General features: G+C 41.5%; 1 protein-coding gene across 4 annotated transcripts in view; it reads right to left on the reverse strand.

Moving 5' to 3' along the window:
• Positions 1-19,144, reverse strand: part of kaznb (kazrin, periplakin interacting protein b) — a 107,603-nt gene that overhangs the window by 15,609 nt on the left and 72,850 nt on the right. For 3 of the 4 annotated variants that reach the window (XM_052075681.1, XM_052075683.1, XM_052075684.1), the window contains one exon: positions 16,174-16,281. In XM_052075681.1, coding sequence (XP_051931641.1) covers positions 16,174-16,281 — 108 coding nt within the window. Of the gene's footprint in view, positions 1-12,651; positions 12,933-16,173; positions 16,282-19,144 lie in introns of those variants that run through there. The other variant, XM_052075685.1, reaches the window with a different exon arrangement.

A 19,144-nucleotide genomic window follows, 5' to 3' on the forward strand; every position in this document is an offset into this window, starting at 1 on the left:
AGATTAATGTCAAGAGTCTCCATGTCTCATCGCTGTCCACATAGCTTGCTAGCTCAATACACAGGCCAGGTTCATCCCTGAGTGCTGAATGCTTTCCTCAGAAATAAAACACCCTTCCCAGCCCTCAAGGAAAATAGTCAGCAAACAGGAATGGCAGGACACAGGACTTGGTGGGCATGTTTGACAAGACACTGGGGGGAGGGAGGCAAGCAAAAAAACTGATGACTTGTACTTTAGATTGACAACAAGTTATACCGACCATCCATTCATTCATTCCACCACCAAATTGGGCTGGTTTGCTCGATGAAATTCAGTCCCCCCACGACCACAAACTACTACAGTCGATGGATGTTGGATGGATTTACAGTGGGCTATTTTCCAAGTGCAGCTGCAGAGGTTCTCAGAGTAAAACATCTCAAATGGTTTGTGAATACTTGAGGAGAAACCACACACAAAAAAGTGCAAGCAGGAAGTCAGTGTTTAAGTTAGAGGGGCCTGCAGTACGACCACAAAGGTCCGCAGGCGCAGGAGCCCTCATGTAGGCCCGCAGGCCAAATCCACTTCCTGATCCGTTTACCTTTATTTGCTGAGGGGAGCCCAGCTGCTGTTTTTAATGCGCGTATGCAGCTTTTACATTCAAAATAGACTGTTTAAAGTCGAGTGGATAAAATGAAATTGAATAAAATGAAATACAGTAAAATAACATTGAAGAAAATAAATTACAAGAAAATAAAAATGGAGGACTGCCGCTAGCTATACGCGTAACGCACAGACCATCTTGTAAATGACCTGTATCTGCACCCATAGGAAAATGGGTTAAAATAGAAGTTTGAGAAAAACAATAATATTATACAAGGAGTTGTCATGAGACAAGAGCGACATGATATACGAGTTTTTGACTACGGCATGTGAGCAAAAATGTAAGATACAAGCACTTTATAATGGCAACGTATTGAACTCCCTTCAAAACAAGTCACAGTTTGGCAGACAGTAAACAATTCTTCTTCTTAAAAAACCAATGAGGCTTCAATCTGGTTTTTGCCACTCACAGTTGAAGTGTACTCCAAACGAAACACAAAATGAAAATAATTCTGAGTAGTTTATTTAAAACAACACAACTATTCCTTTAAGTCTAGTTGGCATTGAGAGGCTCTCAAATAGCATTGGCGTTTCTGTGTCATAACCCTTTGAGCAATGGATATTTGAATACAAACAGTGGAGCAACACATGTAGACAGACAGAAAAACATTTTCTTTTACCTCGGTGAAGAACAACTATTATTACAGAAGCTGAGTTCTGCCCACTGCCTCCATGTACGTCTGTACAATTTCGCGCCCGGGTGGCCAAGGCCCACACACCCGAAAAAGCAGTACAATGTCCATTGGTGTGAATTAAAAAAACAAAAACAAAAACATGCTGGTTGCAGATTTTGCAATTAAGCTCATTGGACAGTGCATGATGTCAACATGTCACAAGTTGGAATGAGTCAGATTTGAACCCTCCTCAGTGAAAACAATGTCATTCCATTCACTGCGGCCTCTCCTCTCGCAATTCAAATGGAGGAAGCCATTTAAACATACGGTTATGAAGTGAGCGCACGCCTCTGATCTTCCATCAGGCCGTTAAGCTCCTCCTACCGCAGAACACCAGGTCGCTATGCCTCCCTTTACTCGTTAACTCGCCTGTTCAATTAACCTCTCAGCCTGGCTTCTTATTAAAGTGTCCGTCAAACCACCACTGGCCGGGAGAGGCTATTCACTCCCTTGCCCTGCGACGAGACCACTACGCACACGCACACTCAAAAGGAGAGTGGGCAAAGTGATTGGCTTCAAGAAAAGGCGGGGGCACCATTTTTTATTGTCTGGAAGACAAATCGCGGTGTTGTGCAAGCGTAGGGCGAACTATTGAAGCAGTTGATCAAATTCATGCAGCTGTGCTAAAAAACTACATTTTCCTACTTTGATGTACTCATGAAAATGAGTTGTGATCGGCTTCCACCACGTGATCGAACCATGAAATTGTGTCCATTTAGGTCCCAATGTTTAATATGTGGATGTTATGAGATGATGCTGCTGGCTGAAGTGCTGCTACGCGATACACACTGTAGGGTGGCTCACCCATACATTCATACCCCTTTGAACCTTTGCATTTTTTTCCCACATTGAAACAAAAAAAACGTTTGAATGCCGATTTTATCCCTAAATATAACATGGTGAAACGGAGTACTGTATGGCGGTTAATACAGTTGTCATTACTGTACATTCCACTTTTGTATTTGACTTTTAGCCTTCCAATTTTATTGACTATTTTCTGGCTGCTGTTGACATCCACTTTACGAATGACCTATGTCTTTATAGGAATTAACATTAGAACCACCGAAACAGGTTCCTTTGGACTAAAAACAGGACTTCTATCAAGTATTTGAGTCGAATTTGGGGTATTAATGCAAATTGTAGAGAATGTAAATTAGGTTGGTGACAAAGCTTTTGAGGTGTAACAATTAATGGACAACTATATCAGTGATAATTGTACAGTCCCAGGGATTCGCTGACAGTCCCAGGGACTCGCTGATCAGAAAAGTATGAGTCCCATTATACATTTAGAGTCCCAAATTTCGAATTCTGAAATGGTCTACTTATTCAATTGTATATGATACTCACACAACCAACAACAATATACCTTTATAATTTTTTTTTATTTCTTATAAACAAATGCTGCAAAATTTTAATTAATTCAGGTGTACAAGATTTGCTGAGAAATAGATTTGCTTATTTCATCCCATGATTCAGTCTTTTGAGTTCATAAATTCTCCTTTCTTTACTCTGCTTCCAATGATGCAAGACGTTCTCAAAGTCATCTTATTATCGCAAAAAACTATCCAACTTTAGCTGCTTCCTCTGTGATATCTCCGCAATAAACTTTCGCAACACTTGTTCGCAACACTTGCTTTAACGTTACACAACTTGGTAATCGTCTGCTTTCCGCAAGGTTGAAGGCCGATCTAGCCAATCTCATCTTGCGAGAACGGAAATCTTGTCACGCGAGATGACTTAACGCGAGATCAAAACAACAATGGCGGCAATTATCGAATTGTGACACTGCGTTGCTTGAAAAAAGATGTACCGTAATTTTTTTAGTTGTTTTGACTGAGAAATTTCCTTGCGTGACAAACACGAACATTATTTGGAACTCTGCGTCCCGCGGGAAAATTATGCGTCTAGGATGCGGGACGCAGAGTTAACGAGGTGACTGCTATATCAATTATCGATGAATAGTTTTGGCACATTAACTTAAAATTGTCCAAATCCTCACAATTTCATCTCACCATTAAATATTTCCAGATTTCTTTAGTTCTCCGGGAAGGCTGATTATCCTTGTGTTTGATCAAAATATATAACATTTGCAAAATTCTACATCTATTTTGGGAAAGCCTTATCAAGACGTTTGTATATTTTCGGATATGTTATGGACCAAAACCGTAACTGAATCGCAATCAGTGAATGTTTGTGCATTTTCAATTTGAAACAATGTCCTGAATAAAGGGCTGGAAATGTGTTTATATATTTTATCTGATTTATCAAGAAAATAATTGAAAAATGAATTTTACAAACCGATAGTTGGTTGATTTAATTGCATGGATTGACATTGCAGTAGTCATACAACAAAGCGCCTATTGGCAAATTTGAATTATATGATCAACTGAAAGCCACAGTGAAGACCATTTTACTCTAAGTGCGTTTGTGGCCACAGTTGTATCGTTGTCATTCTTAAGCTGGCCAACTATCTGACAGCCTACTGTAGATATAATTGGGCAACAGAGGCAGCTTTGGTTCACAGTGATCATTGCACTGCAGGACTTTGTAGGGAAAGAAGGGCCGCCCAGGCAGGTTTAACGGCTTCAGTCCACCTGAAACAAATGTGCAAGCGTTTCAAAGCAAGGACAGCAATAACGGCTGTCATTCCTTTGCAAAAAAACAAAAAGACCTTGACAGTGTTTCATCCTGTGCAAGCTCCTACTGAGCCGTCTATACAAGTGTGCGAGCCATCAGGGAAAGTAGAAATGTAATATTGCAGAGAACTGGGAGTCAAAGCAGTTATAATCGCTGGGATTAGTCTTCTTTTGTCAACGATGATCTGGAAAGACAACCTGACCAGTTTTTTTTCGGCTTCAGACTTCCTGTGCTAACATCAATCCATGGCACATTTTTCCCGTAACGAGGTTAAAAATACCTCATCGTAATCCGCCGACATATGGAGGGCGACGCCCACCGCATAGTCAAATCCAAACTGCAACAAGCACTAAATACTGTAAGCCAAATTTTCCGCTTGGGTGCAGAACACTGTATAGGACTAATGCAGCAATTAGCTGATAAGCGTGGGCGCTTCATCAGACAAAAAAGTCTTTGAAATTACATTGATAAGGGAAATCACTGCAAGGATGGAGAAGAGCAACAGTCTCCTCTTTTTCCTTCTCTGAGGAATTGTGACATAAAGTGTGCTCCATCCCGTAATTGGGATGAATTCGAGCCTTCACCCGCCCCTTCCAATCATAGATCATCCTGAGGGATTATCCTGTGGTGTCTTACGAGTGATTTTTTTTCTTCTTGACCACCTACGCAGCAAAAATAAACCTGCTTTTGAGAAGCCTAAAATTTGACTCGACTTTTTACAATCAAATTTGCAGATGCGCTGGGGGCGGCAAAGCCCACTGAGGCATAACAGCTCTACCAAATTCAAAAACACACTGAATTAGTCCTTTGCCTCGGCAAGAAGATGACAAAGCGCCCGTTCTGTTACCAAATTGTCAGATGACTCAGGATCAAGGGAACTCCCTGTGCCGAAACACCCAAATGGGCACAACATGGCCCCAAACAATGCCCGTTCTGATGTGGAGTGCACAGATGCCGGTCGAGCCAAAATAGAGCAACAGGTTTGACTGATGATTGTCGGTGGCGACAAGTTGTGCATGTGATGTGCTGTGTTCGCCACACACTATACAGTAAGAACATACTTATATGAGCTGATTTTTTTTCCCTCCTCGTTGTGCGGTCTCTCATATTTTAAAAAATTGGTTGATGTTAAGAATCAGTATGTATGGACCCAGGATTATCTAACGTGTGCGCCGGTGTGTGCAGCCGGCTATTTCTGCACTCCATTACCAGAGGATCACTGGTCCAGTGAGCTTTGCCCTCCATCTAATTACGGTGTCAAGATCAGGCTCATGGGCTCTTGATTAAACATCATCCAGGTAACAGACGCACCTTGGATGATTGGAGCCTGCGTGCGTTGGAATAACTCAGAAGACTTTGGTAGTCATGGCCTGTCGAGAACACTTTAACATAAGCAAAATGTGTTTATCCGTCCATCATGTACAGCAGTTGAGATGGTGACGATCACATTCAAACCTGTGGGCAATTTAGAGGGTTCAATGAACTTGACATGTATTTTTAGGGAATGTGGGAAGAAGCCCCGTAGAACATGCAAACTCCACATAGAGAGGTTGGAGCAGAGATTCAAACCCCAAACCTTCAAGCTGTGAGGTTTGTGCTAACCATGAGTAAAAACTAATTCTGTCAAAACAATACTAGACTCTACCTCAACTTTTGAGTCAGTTCAGAAAAAAAAAAAAAAAACAGTAACACAAGAATCAAAAGAAAAGGCAAGACGAATAGCCGTGGTTGATATATTGAGGCTCCCTTGTAAGGTGCTGACTTCAGAGAGCGAAGTAGTCTGAACAACAAAGATTTGTGTGATTTTGAGGCATATTTTTAGCCTTTAAATTTGGGGTTGAATTTGGTATTTTACAACGGCAGGGACATACGATGAGTGATTTCACTGAAGCACAGAAAAAAACTGATACTGGGAACCTGTTTTTTTTTTTTTTTTTACTTTTAATCAATCATTGAACAGGGCAAATGCTATTAGAAGGAAAACTCTTGGCAAGGAGTGTGGAAAAGGGGGCTAACAGTGAACTAAAGCATAGCGAACAGCCAATCGAGCTACAGGATTTTTTTTCTTTATTAAAACATGGAACAAGAAATATCCTCATTCATTTACAAGAAGGCAAACTACAAAATGGGCAGTGATTCGTTATTTACTTATTTATTTATACTTTAACATTAGCCAGCAACCAAAACGTGAGGTCATCAACAATTAGCATTTTCAATACAGGTTTGCGCTGAATTCCAGATTAGACTTTTTAGAATAGTATTAAACAAATGTTACCAGTCAGCTGAAATTCATAAGATAAGATATCCTTTATTTGTCCCACACTGGGGAAATTTACAGCCTCCAGCAGCAAGAATGTAGGTAGAAAGAAGAAAAAAAAACAACAAACACCGTTCAATTAAGTGCAATATAAACACAAAATGGATAAATCGCAGTGCTATTTACAACTGTCTTTCACATCATTTAATTATTATTATTATTGTTGTTATTTTTATTCAGCAGCCTGACAGCAGTCGGTAGGAACGAGCATCGGTATCTCTCCTATCTAGTAAAAATGTAGTTGAAAACTAAAAAATACGTCGATATTTCTGTAGGCATCTGAAAGAGAATGACATTTTGATAGTTGCTGCTGCTTTGGTTTGCAACAAGTGGGCTCAGAATTGAAATGGTTGACTATCATGTTTTTTTGAATAAATCCCAGGTGGTGATGAGGGAGAAATCTTTTCAAGGTAGGCGTTTATATTCGCAGTTGGAGGGCATGTCTGTGAAAGTGCATGCTATTTGAAGAAATGTTACTTTCATCAAAGATGAGGTCGGCTTTCCGTTTTGTGTGCAGGCTTCTAAGTGATCGTTTACATGCTTTGGCAGATACTGCTGTTTATCGTAGTTGAGGGAAAAAAAAGGGTACGCCATGGCACGGATACGCTAATAAATTGTTAGTGGGCTTGCGTTACAAACGAGCTGAGCGCCAGGATGCCAAGCGTGGAGAGCTCTAATCGATTTGCACGTTTGTAACGGGCACACTGGGCTCCTGTCCACAGACGTCAGCGCCTGGGTTGACGGTGTTCAGACATATCTCAAGCCACTGTTGAAACGAGCGCTCGCGCTGTCACGATGAAGCATATCGCTGGGTGTCAAGGGGACTTTCAATAGAAAACAATTTGTTGGATTTATGCGGATGAACATTACATTGGGCAGGTCTCGTTATAAATTTTGATAACATGTTCCATTGTCATTGGTCAGACAGCCGTGCAGCCGGTCTTTATTGTCACTCAAAAACTGGATAAAGTCCAGCATTAGCTACTGAGAACAATCGTCTCTGACTGGCACTGTGAAAAGTGAAAAGAACTTCCTTGAGTGGGACTTGCTTTTAATCCACCCCCATCACCAAAGATAAGACAACACACAACCTCAGAGAGTTGGTCGATGAATCAATATCTATCGCACGAGACGCCTGAAATACATCAAAAGAAAATATGTTGATAATATGTTTGATAGAAAAATATCTGGAGGACAAAAACAGAACATACAACCCACACTGTGTTTTCAAACAATTATTTAGCCATATTTATAATTGCATATGTACCTGTGGGTGAAATATGGAAGCTTTTGGTAAAAATGTAAGCAACCAGGCCCGAACACACGCTAGTGACTTCATGTTTTGCCATTGTGTCTCTTCTTCTTCAAATGTTTGGCAATATTTTGGATGCTTTAAGTTAGATTTATTTTTTGCAAATGCTCGTGTGATATTTTTACAAATGCAATTTGATTGACATTTCACATACAACTTAACGCAGCGGCCCGGTGATCAAGTGGTTAGCGCGTCAACCTCACAATGCAGAGGCCGCGGGTTCGATCATGGCTCCGGCCTCCCTCTGTACAGTTTGCATGTTCCCCGCGTGCCATCGTGGATTTTCTCTGGGTACTGCGGTTTCCTCCCACATTCCAAAAACATGCATGGCAGGCTGATCGAACACTCTAAATTGTCCCTAGGTGTGAATGTGAGCATGGATGGTCGACCCTAGTGAGGATCAAGCGGTTCAGGAAATGGATGGACGGATGGATACAACTCAATGCGCGTCTCCAGAAAAGACTGACTTAGCAAGCGGTTTGTTTCGTGTTGTGGCTATAACTGACAACCAAGTGGTAATTCTGGTTTCTCTATTTGCACACAATTCTTTGCATGTTGCACATATTTTTAAATAATGCGTTGGACATGTTTTTATTCTGTTTTGCATGCTTCATGTGAAGAGATATTCATTACAATTGTTGACAAAATACAAAGCATATTTTGGAGAACAAGACATTTTCATCTTGATTGACCACTGTCTTTATTTGCACCTAAATGCAGTCCTTTTTCTGCAATCCCTTATTTTGATAACAAAAAATGTAGAATAATTATCAATATCGACAGATGTGAAATATTTATATTATGATACAGTTTACAGACTCATTGCCCAGCCCTTAAAACTCCTCTGCAAAATTAGGTGGTGATAACCAACCAACCAATAATGGTTAAATAATAGGAGAATTTTTTTAATGATGTACTGTATGTTTACATCATGTATGTAAGATCCATACATAATCTATCCATCCATCTATCTACTACATACAGGAAGCTGGTTCCTGTTCCTCTCGGGTAAAGAGAACAAATTGGACTGGCTGGTTTTACCGGCAGAATATGGTTTCACGTGAGGACATACGGTCGATTTTCAAGGGCTAAATCAGGAAGGCGTTGTGCGAAAGCATGCTGCAAAGTTTGGCAGCAGAGTTAGTCGCGCTTCTCTGAGCTGATTGGCTAATCGTTAGTCAAAGCCTCGGCACTCATCGCATTGATCAGGCTTCTTCTGGAAAGAGACGTTTCCTGTCACGATGCCAGATGATGCCGTGGAGATCATCCAGAATCCAGGCTCGTCAACAAAATGATCCACAATGCCGCAAGAGGGGGTGACACAAAAACCACGACTGGCCAAAAGGTATGTTGGTGGAGCACACACCTCCACTTCGGCCCAACAATCCTAACCTGCAGAGTGTGATCATTTCTTTCCAGTCCTGTAGGTCGCAGTGCAGTGCATCATCTTGGGTGCATTTTTCTTTTTCAACACAGCTTTATCTGCTGCTTCAACTAACTAACTAGCCAATAACCACAATTTCTAAGATAGAGATTAGATTAGATAGAGAGATAAGATTTTGACTTCTAGATGGCGCCGTGAGAGTGGCGGCCTTTCCAGCAGCTCCAATATTTTGTTCTCTACATCTTCCTTTCATAACTGCTGTGAATTGAGAATTTCTCCATTGCGAGACGAATAAAGGTTTTCTTATCTTAACTAGTACGCCTGTAATCCAACTAACAAAATAACAAACCAACTAACTAGAATGCCCTAATTCAGACCAAACTACCAACCAATGATCTAACTAGCTAGCTAACCAATGACTATGCCTGTAATCCAATCAACCATGCATTATACCTGCTACTTAATGGAACAACTATGACCAAATATCTAACTAACTACTTAACTAACTATCCAACGACTATGCCTGCAATGCAATCAATCATGCATTATACCTGCTACTTAATTAAATAACTAACCCACCAAACAGCACCTTCAGTATGGGTAGTATGCCAACCAAATAGTAGGGCTCTAAATAACTTACTGTCTTTACATTAACAAAAGGTATATATCTGCATTGCAAATGTTTAGTGGGACACAACAATAATATAAATCTAGCAATTACATGACAAGGTCACAATTCATTGCACACATGTATCAAATAGCCTGTCCATGAAGTGTTTATTCATGCGGTGAAAGTGAAGTCCCTTTTTAATACTGGCAAGCAGCATAGGATTATTATGCATCCAGAGAATTAATATGACTATGACAGAGATAAGCTCGGCAGAGACTGATAAAAGCCGCATATACAATACATGGCTTTAAATATTAACGAAAGAGTCGTTCCAAACAGGAGAATGAGCGCAGTGCTCAGCACACTACGTAGGCCAGTGAAGAACATCATCAAGGTTATTTGTTTGTCATTTGAGAGGATTTCAACGTGGCAGTTAATGCGGATTCATTACTATGCAGAACACTTGTCCTTGAATCACACCACAGAGATCAAATGAAATATTTATATGAACAAAATGTCCAAATTAAATAACAGCGAGATGCTATATGCGGGACCTCCACTGATGTCACTTTCACAAGCAAACTGAGCAAAACCTTCCTCAAAACTCACTTGTATTCTTTGGCATTCGACTCAGCATGACTTAGATTTGATATTGGTTTTAATGTTCGGTGCTTTCGACTGTCTTTATTAGCGATTTGTTTTACTGTTTATTGTATATGTTAAATTGCTCCATGTACAGAACTTTGTATGCAGCGATGGCTGTTCGAAAGTGCTCTATAAATACAGTTGAGTTGAGTTGATGATACCATCTGCTTTCTTTTTCTTTTCATCTCTATGTACAATCTGTCCTTCTGATATTTATCTGGAATTTGCGGTTGACTGTAACATCAACAAAGCCCAAAAAGCACAAACATTTTCATCAAAAATGTAAAGTATATAAAAAAAAAAAATCAATACAAAAAAATAGATGTATCCATCCATTGTCTGACCCTTTTATCCTGACGGGGGGTCGCGGGCATGCTGGAGCCTCTCCCAGCTGTGGGAGCGACATGACTCAGTGGTAGGGTGGTCGTCTCCCACCCGAAAGATTGGGGGTCCATTCCCTGGCCCATTATGACCTTGTCGAGGTGACCTTCAGCAAGACATTGAACTACCAGTTGCTCCTGATTCTGCGTCATCAGTAGGTAAATGAGAAATCAGTGTGAAGTGCTTTGAGTACCAAAGGTAGAAAAGCGCTATATAAGAGACAGCCCATTTACCAGTTAGTCTTCAGGCAGGAGGCAGGATACACCCTGAATCTCAGGGCACACAAACAACCATTCACACCTAAGGACAATTTTGAGCGCTCCATTAAATTACTGTGCATTTTTTTGGAATGTGGGAGGAATCCTGAATACCGAGTGAAAACCCACGCAGGTACGGGGAGAACATGCAAACTCCACACAGAAAAGCCTGAGCCCGGAATTGAACCCGTGCCCTCTGCGCTGTGAGGCGGACGTGCTAACCAGTCATACACCGTTCCACCAATTCAAATATAATGAAATGAAATTCACAGTCATTCATACTATGGCCAAAGTTTTCATTAGTGCAGAGTAGTAACGGGAACAACTTGTTAGAGGCTATAAGTAGCAAACAAAACACTAGGATGTAATAGTCCACAAATTACATAATTAGCTAACTCACTACCTAACGGACTGACTAACGAATTAACTAACCAACCTTGAATTCCCATCACTCAAATAACTAACCAAGCAATTAACAAAACAACTAGAGCTGCTCATGCATAACTCATCCACTAACAACAAACAAACATGTATTCCGGCTCACCAACAAACAAACAACATACTATAATTACTAGTAACTGTGTAATCCAATTACCTCCAACTACTGATGACAATAATAATTGCAATCATTCATATTCAAACATACATACAAATGAGATGACACAACTCGTATGGTGGCGCCATCTTGTGCAGGTGTACCTAATAATGTGTCCAAAGTGTTGAGTGTCTGGGGAGCTGAATCTTAATTCCACCAAACATCCCCGAGTAATCCACAATTCGAACATATCTGTACAAAAGATAGAACTGTCACGTTGCCTATAGAGTATTAAATCCCAGCATGTTATCCAACACAAACTATGTGAGCGTGCTTATGCCTGCTCCTATCAACCTATCCTCATACCACCAAACGCTTGTGCGCCTTGCTTACATTCTAGTGCGGCAGATTAACCGATAAGCACGTCGTCCATAGGAACTATCTAGGTCGGTGCATGACGGCGAGTGATCTCTCCTGCCACAAACCAATGTCTGATATTCATGTTGGATGCCTTGGAATGACAAGCCAGAAAGATATTTTTCGTGTCACATTGCCCCGATTTTAGTGTGTTTTGAGTTATGAGTGCAGTCACAGAATGAATTCACCTCTGAAGTCAAAGCACAACTAAATAAAATGCAGTGACAATGAATGTAAAATTTTTAAACAATCTATTTTTTTAAACAGATGTAAATCACTAAATAGTAAAATAAACGTTTTCTGTTATAATTACAAAATAATTCCAATTACCGGTATGTTTATAAAAACAAAAAAGATATTTCCAAAACAATGCTGAATCGTGCCAATTGTCAAAAAAATTAAAAACTTTGAAAATCAGACAGTGACATACTGCACTTATTTCCAATGACTGCCAATGTAGTAGAAAAAAAAAACAAATTATAAAATTGCTATTGAATAAAATGCCTTTATCTCCAAATTGTTAGTTGACACCCATTTTTGTTGTTGGTGTTTTTCCAGACTTACCGGTAAAAAAATCATTTGGAGAAACTCCATCTGTTATTGTTTATCTTACACTCATTTCAATAACAGTGACATCATCCCTACATGATACCGTGCTGCAAAGTGAAAGTGGTGCAATGGTTACACCTAACATATAATAATGAAGCAAAACTGCACCATGCTCACAATGACGCTGTGAACTTGAACTCACTCCAGTCTCGGCTCACACACACACACATGCACGCATACACACCAAAAAGCCTGGACCTTGTGCGTGTGTGTGTGTGTGTCTCTCTCACTCACCGGCCTTGCCCTCTTCCCTGTCAGACCTCATGGCCTCGTCGGCCCTGGCTCGGCTCGGCTCCACTGTCAGGCCCGTCAGTGTGAGTTCTCATAGCAAATGGGAGCAAACACGAAAACACACACCGAGCAACACGTTCAACACACACCATACACACCACCACCCGTGTGAGAGCGCTCAACCGCCCAGTCCCCGCCCCAGAACAGGCCAGGTAACCAGGAAGTGATCCTTTGAGAGCGCGTTTCTTGTTCTGCGTGTGTTTGGAGGGACACACCCAGCAAGTCACCCTCCCTCCTCTTGTAAGAGGACAAGAAGGAGGAGGAGGAGGCGGGGGAGGGGAAATGGCACCTGAAGACTTAGGTGACAACGAGCCAGGTGAGTCAGAGACACACTGACGCCACCCGATGGCCGAGAGCAATTACAGCACAGGACAGAACAAAGGAATCTTTCACACTGCTTCGAAAAGATGTGTCATGTTTCTGTATCAGGGGTAGAAATTTCCTACCTCCTACCTCACAGTAACTTCCATTTTCTGTCATATGACTGCGAATTCGGACGTTTTATAGTCGATGCTGTTATAGTCGACTCCTGCTGACATGTCACATCAACGGTACCCAAAGAGTAAATGCCAAAACACGTGAGTGGCACCGAGTCAACTTCAAGCTACAGATATCATTGCGCAGCGGTAAAGTTGACGCGTCTGTAAGTCGACTAGTCCAGTGGTCCATATCGTTACGTCGGCCATTTGATTACCAACCACACAGATCAGTTTCCGATCGGTCATATACACAAGCAACCAAATCACCCCCACTCAGCCATCAATGACAAATGATTGCCAGAGGCGCGAAAAATGTGCACTACTATGAATTGGTCCTTGAAAAAAGGTCGGGGACTCGTCAGTTCAACCTATCGCGTCATTCTGATCACACGTTTCTGTGTGGTCTGTGATGGCACATTCTGAATACCTCAATTAATTTAATTCTCAAAATTGTTACTTTTTCCCTCTTACAATGAACACCTTGATCATATTTAGACTATTTCCTGAATCCATAAAAATGGTATCATCAACTCCTTTTTAGTCTCCAGTAAGGACAATAAAAGCATTTTTATTTGTGGAGGCAGCACGGCATACGACAGCCACCAAGACACAAAGGCATCCAACAATTTCCATACAAGCCCTTAAATAGTCAATTTTCAATAATATGTCCCCTTCAGGCTTTTTAACACACTGTGAAAATTGCTGCAATAACGTCATCCAAGTTCATTACAACAAGACAATTTCGTTTGCTTTAATCGCGAGACTTGTCAAAAGAAGAAGTGGGCTTCCTCCTCCAGCACTCAATCTCATCGAGGCTCATTTCTTTCATCCCGACATTTCTTCAACTGCAATATTTCCACTCTCTCGCTGTCTTTTTTCCCTTCAGCTTAACACCCTGCACCGGAGTGTCATTCATTGGCCGCGCTCGCTTTTAAAAGCCTGCAGATGTCGTCAAAAAAGCCCTCGATGGTGAACTGTCAGTCTGTGTTACGAACAGAGCCGGAGGAGTGTAGCTACAGAGCCGCAGTATAGACAAACTGAAATATTAGCTACTGTATAGTCAAGCACATCGCAGGCCCAAATTTTGATGGAAAGAAAAAAAATAATCACACAAGGCAGATTTCTTTTGGTTCTCAAGCTCTCCCTGTAGTTGAGAAATGAAACTGGGGAGGCAAAAAGGAAACACTCTGACGGGCGCCAGGATAATAACCAGTATAGAAAATGGATCAAGGGATGCTAGACCACGATAGTATGTAATGCGTTGCCATGGTAATGAGAGAGGATGCTAATCATATTATTGCCAACCAGCGTAACATTAACATTGAGTCACATGATTACCTACACAATGTTGCCTCATTTGGAATGGACCCCACGCCCCCACAGATTAGGTCAGAAAAAGTGCCCTGCGGTTAATGCTAACACAACATAGGATGTCTCCTGGCTAGTCCATCAACATTACAAACCACTAAAGTCGATCCCATAGGCTGTCCATGGCAATGACAGACTAATTATAAACCAGATTGGAGTAGTTTAATTTTACTTCGGTCTTGCATTGTGTACAAACACCGTGCACAACTCTGAGTAGTAGCATTAACACTGAAGCTGGTGCTCACGCAAAGTGGGAGGTGTCCTCATATGTCCATCAAGATTTACAGGACACTAAATCAGAACATGGTTTTCTATGGCAACGGAAGAGATGCCAACTTCTTGATTGCAAGCCGGCGAAGGACTGAGAAGAATTAAGAGCCAAATTTTTACATATTGAAACTTCTTTCTCCATAAAAACATAGGCTATTATAATTCGAATGCATTCTTAATATGCTGCTAATTTTATCCCGTTTTAGTACTTCATTCTCATAAACTAAAAGGTTCATATAAAGTCAAACCTAAGAAATCACAATGTTAAAATATTGGTCCTTTAAAATTCCTCCCTTTGTCCCCTTTTCCCCATCCAAAGAAACAACAACAACATTCCATCCATCCATCCATTTTCATCCATAGCCTGTTTATCCTCACGAGGGTTGCGGGCCGTGCTGGAGTAGGCGGGGTACACCCTGAACCGGTTGACAGCCAGTCGCAGGGCACACAAATCTGCGCTCACATCTAGGGACAATTTTAGAGTGTTCAATCAGCTTGTCATGCATGCTTTTGGAATGTGGGAGGAAACCGGAGTACCCGGAGAAAACCCACGCAGGCACGCGGGGAACATGCAAATTCCACACAGGGAGACCGGAGCCGGAATTGAACCCTGCACCTCTGCACTGTGAGTCGTGGACGTGCTAACCAATCAACCACCGTGCCACCAGAAATGACAAATGTCTTTTTCTGATATTCTAAAAGTAGATCTCAAGAGACTGTAACAATATTCATTTTCTGAAACACTTATCCTCACTCGGCTTGCGGATGTGCCAGAGTCTATCACGTTATAGACAAATATATGTGTAAAGGTATAGTTAATTCTGGTCATAATTTCTCACTTTTTTATCATAATATACTTTAGTATTAGAACAAATATTATAGCGCTGAGGTAATGTTGCATCCAGAATGATGGAGCCTAACAGCAGAATCACAATGTGTGAAAAGAAATGGACACAATGGGTTTATGGATGTGTGATCAATAGCGCTTGATGAGGGTTTCTCTTCACCGAGCATACATACGGAAATTACAGGCTGGTCAATGTAATTATCACACAGGCTTTGAAGCAAAAAAAGAAAAGAAACTATTTGCGAAAATGAAGAAAATAAGCAGCCACATTGACGCAACTCCAGTGCAATTACTTCTTTTCAAAGTGCAAAGGCTTTTCTCACATGGCACACCGCAACATCCAAAGCCTGAAGTGTTGTGTATGGTGGCCAGCACACACCTTTGCTCCCTGATTTAACCTCCCTCCTGTCTCCTTTAACTACCCTGATAAATCCCGCACACACGGTTGCCAAGGCAACGCCTCTCTGGCTCACTCTTTCTATCCCGGAGGCGAGCGTGTACCTTTGCCCAACGAGCAGTCGGGAGAGCCGAAGTCCATCAGGCTGGAAATCTCTGTCGGGTAGCACATGTCAGTTACCAGCGTCTTCTGCCGGTGATGCACTGCTGGATCTGCAAAGAAGGAAAAAATAAATAAATCAATGTGGCAATGAGCTGGAAATAGACGTCAAAATTCTAAAGGAAAAATGCGGTCCAGAACCAACTGGAACCCCGATCAAAACATGGCTGCCAAATTGGCTTTTCTGATGAAACAGTATTAACAGCGACTAAAAACGAATGCATCGGCTTGTGAGAATCACATGACCAAACGCAAACAGAAGGTGAGCCGTGAGGGTCGTTAGGCACTGTGATGTTATTTTCAGTCATCAAAATGGCCGCCCCTTGAGATGGATGAAAACCGGTGGGTTTTGTCGCTTGAATTTATCTTCCACAAATGCAATATTCGTTCAGAATGCCTTGTTGAGACGAGTTGGGGGCGCATAGAATATATTGTGAGGATTATTTTTAATTTGCCTTCCCCCCTTAAAATATGAAATTTAACAACACAGTAAATCTTTGGTTGTCTGCCGATTTACAAAAATGCATCTGTGAGCCAGCACTTGACGTTCAATAAATAAATACACACAGATGACAACTAACTTAGTTTTGTTTGTGGAACTGGTTGCCATACGATATACAGTCAAATCAATATTTTCAATTTCACTTTTAAGTCAAATTAAAATGAATCATTATGTCTTTCATGGTTCTCGCACCACCCCCGGTTATGGGGTGATGGCAATAAAAAGAAGACAGAGGAATTCTACCCAACGTGACAGTTGTGAACAATGGCTTTTATACTTCCCCGGCTTTTATCTCAGACAATCAATCTCCGTTATGATGAAAAAAAGAGACAGAATTGGACTATCACATCCAAAAAGCACCAGTAAAATGGTCAAATAAGTTCTCCGCCGCTGTGAAAGAACCACAAACTTGACAGAAGACTTTTTTAACACCCTAACCAAGTGACTTTCTTGTGTCCCACCCTAGGGGGCACATGGAAAGTGAAGCTGCACATCATATTTCTCTTCCCAGCAGGCAAACAACATACCTAAATCAAATCAGCACAGACATTTTTACTTGCCTGCAGCGGAACAACTTTTTATCTAGACGAGCGTATCAACATGTCCTTGTGATCAATCAATTCTCTACATGCATGAAGCTGGAAAAGATTCTGTAAGGCTGCCTGAGGGCCATGTGAGTTCCCCCCACCCCCCCACCTTCCTCATTCGTGGTGACAAAAATCCCCTTCAGGGACACACCCATTACACAGCGAGGGAAGAGGATGAGGGAGATGATACTCCCTGCTTGGAACTAACGGTTTGAAAACTTCCACAGTGTAGGAGGAGAAGGAGGATGCAAGACTTTTTTGTTGTTCATTAGTGCACTGTGCACTTCAACACCTCATTGACTTCAAGTCCTTGTGAAGTTTCTTCCCTTTTGCGTGAGCTGTTTGTGTACAAAGCACAACAGCAGACTTTTGTCACAAAACTGCTCCGGTTGCTTGAGACTGAAGCTGAATTCACTTACAAAGTAAGCCATTTTATATTTTTAAATCTATCGGGGAGGGAAAAAAAACATCCATCCATTTTCCGAACCGCTTGATCCTCACTAGGGTCGCGGGGGGTGCTGGAACCTATCCCAGCTGTCTTCGGGCAGTAGGCCAGGGACACCCTGAACGGTTGCCAGCCAATCGCAGGGCACACAGAAACCCTGCTCATTATTTAAAGAGATGAACATGGGTGCGTTCAGTCATTTAGGTAGTAGTAGACATATCCAATGTTATGAAGCTGTCCACAAAAATAGCCCATTGTTCCACAAATGTGGGTTCTCACTTAAATAATAAGAGCCCCTTAAGTTGTTTGCCCATGAAATGGTCAGCTACACGACGAGAAGATCCAAAGCCACTTTTCAGCAACTGACAAAAACAGCATCGCCCAGAGGTCCTATTCAGCAGAAACACCCCAATTTCTCACCGATGGAATGCACTACCTATAACACAGGTGTCAAACTCAAGGCCAGGGGGCCAGAACCGGCCCGACACCTCATTTTATGTAGCCCACAATAGCAAATCAAACATGTCAACTTTCATGATGCTAGCTAAAATCTGTACCGAAATTTGAAATTCTCATCTGTAATAAGTAAGAATGATATTGTCAGCATTTTCTTATAACCAAACCCATCATGACAGTAACTGAAACAAAAGTGGAGTAAACTGTTTTTCTTGACTTCTTGTTATGGTTTTATGGCCCTCCAAGGTAAACGGCCACTCAAATATGGCCCATGACAAAAATGAGTTTGACACCCCTGACCTATAATGTCAAGCCATAAAGGTAAGCAGAGCTGCATCCCCCCAAATTAGTATTTGGCTGCTAGCTTCAGCTCATCAGCAAGCTCTGCGTAAGCCTGATATTGAACCTGTTCATTTGAATCAGGTGTGTTGCAGCAGGGAGACTTGGAAAACGTGCAGGACAGCGGACCTGCAGGACCGGTGTTTGACACCTATGCAATAAACAGTAAAACAAACAGACATTATTAGAAGTACCAAGAACTAAACTGAGGCTCAGAGGGGAATCAAGCCTTTTCTGTTGTTGGTCCCTCTCTCTAGACCAGGGGTGTCCAAACTTTTTGCCAAGGGGGCCAGATTTTATGTGGTAAAGTGTCGGGGGGCCGACCTTGGCTGACATTCTTTACATTGAACAACAATATTGTTCAGCAAATTTTAGTAAGCCAGTCTGTTTCACATTTCCATTTTAATTTTAATTTCGACAATCTTAATAATTTCTTTTGGTTCATTTGAAACAGGTATATCACATGCAACTGCTTATTCACTTGACTTTTTCTTAAACAGAAGTCTCCTGAGTGCAAATTGATTGATTTGAAACATAAAATGTATCACCATGACTTTTCAATGGTCACAAAACCTTTGACTCGAACA

The sequence above is a fragment of the Hippocampus zosterae genome, chromosome 9, assembly GCF_025434085.1.
Source record: "Hippocampus zosterae strain Florida chromosome 9, ASM2543408v3, whole genome shotgun sequence".
Classification (NCBI taxonomy): Eukaryota; Metazoa; Chordata; class Actinopteri; order Syngnathiformes; family Syngnathidae; genus Hippocampus; species Hippocampus zosterae.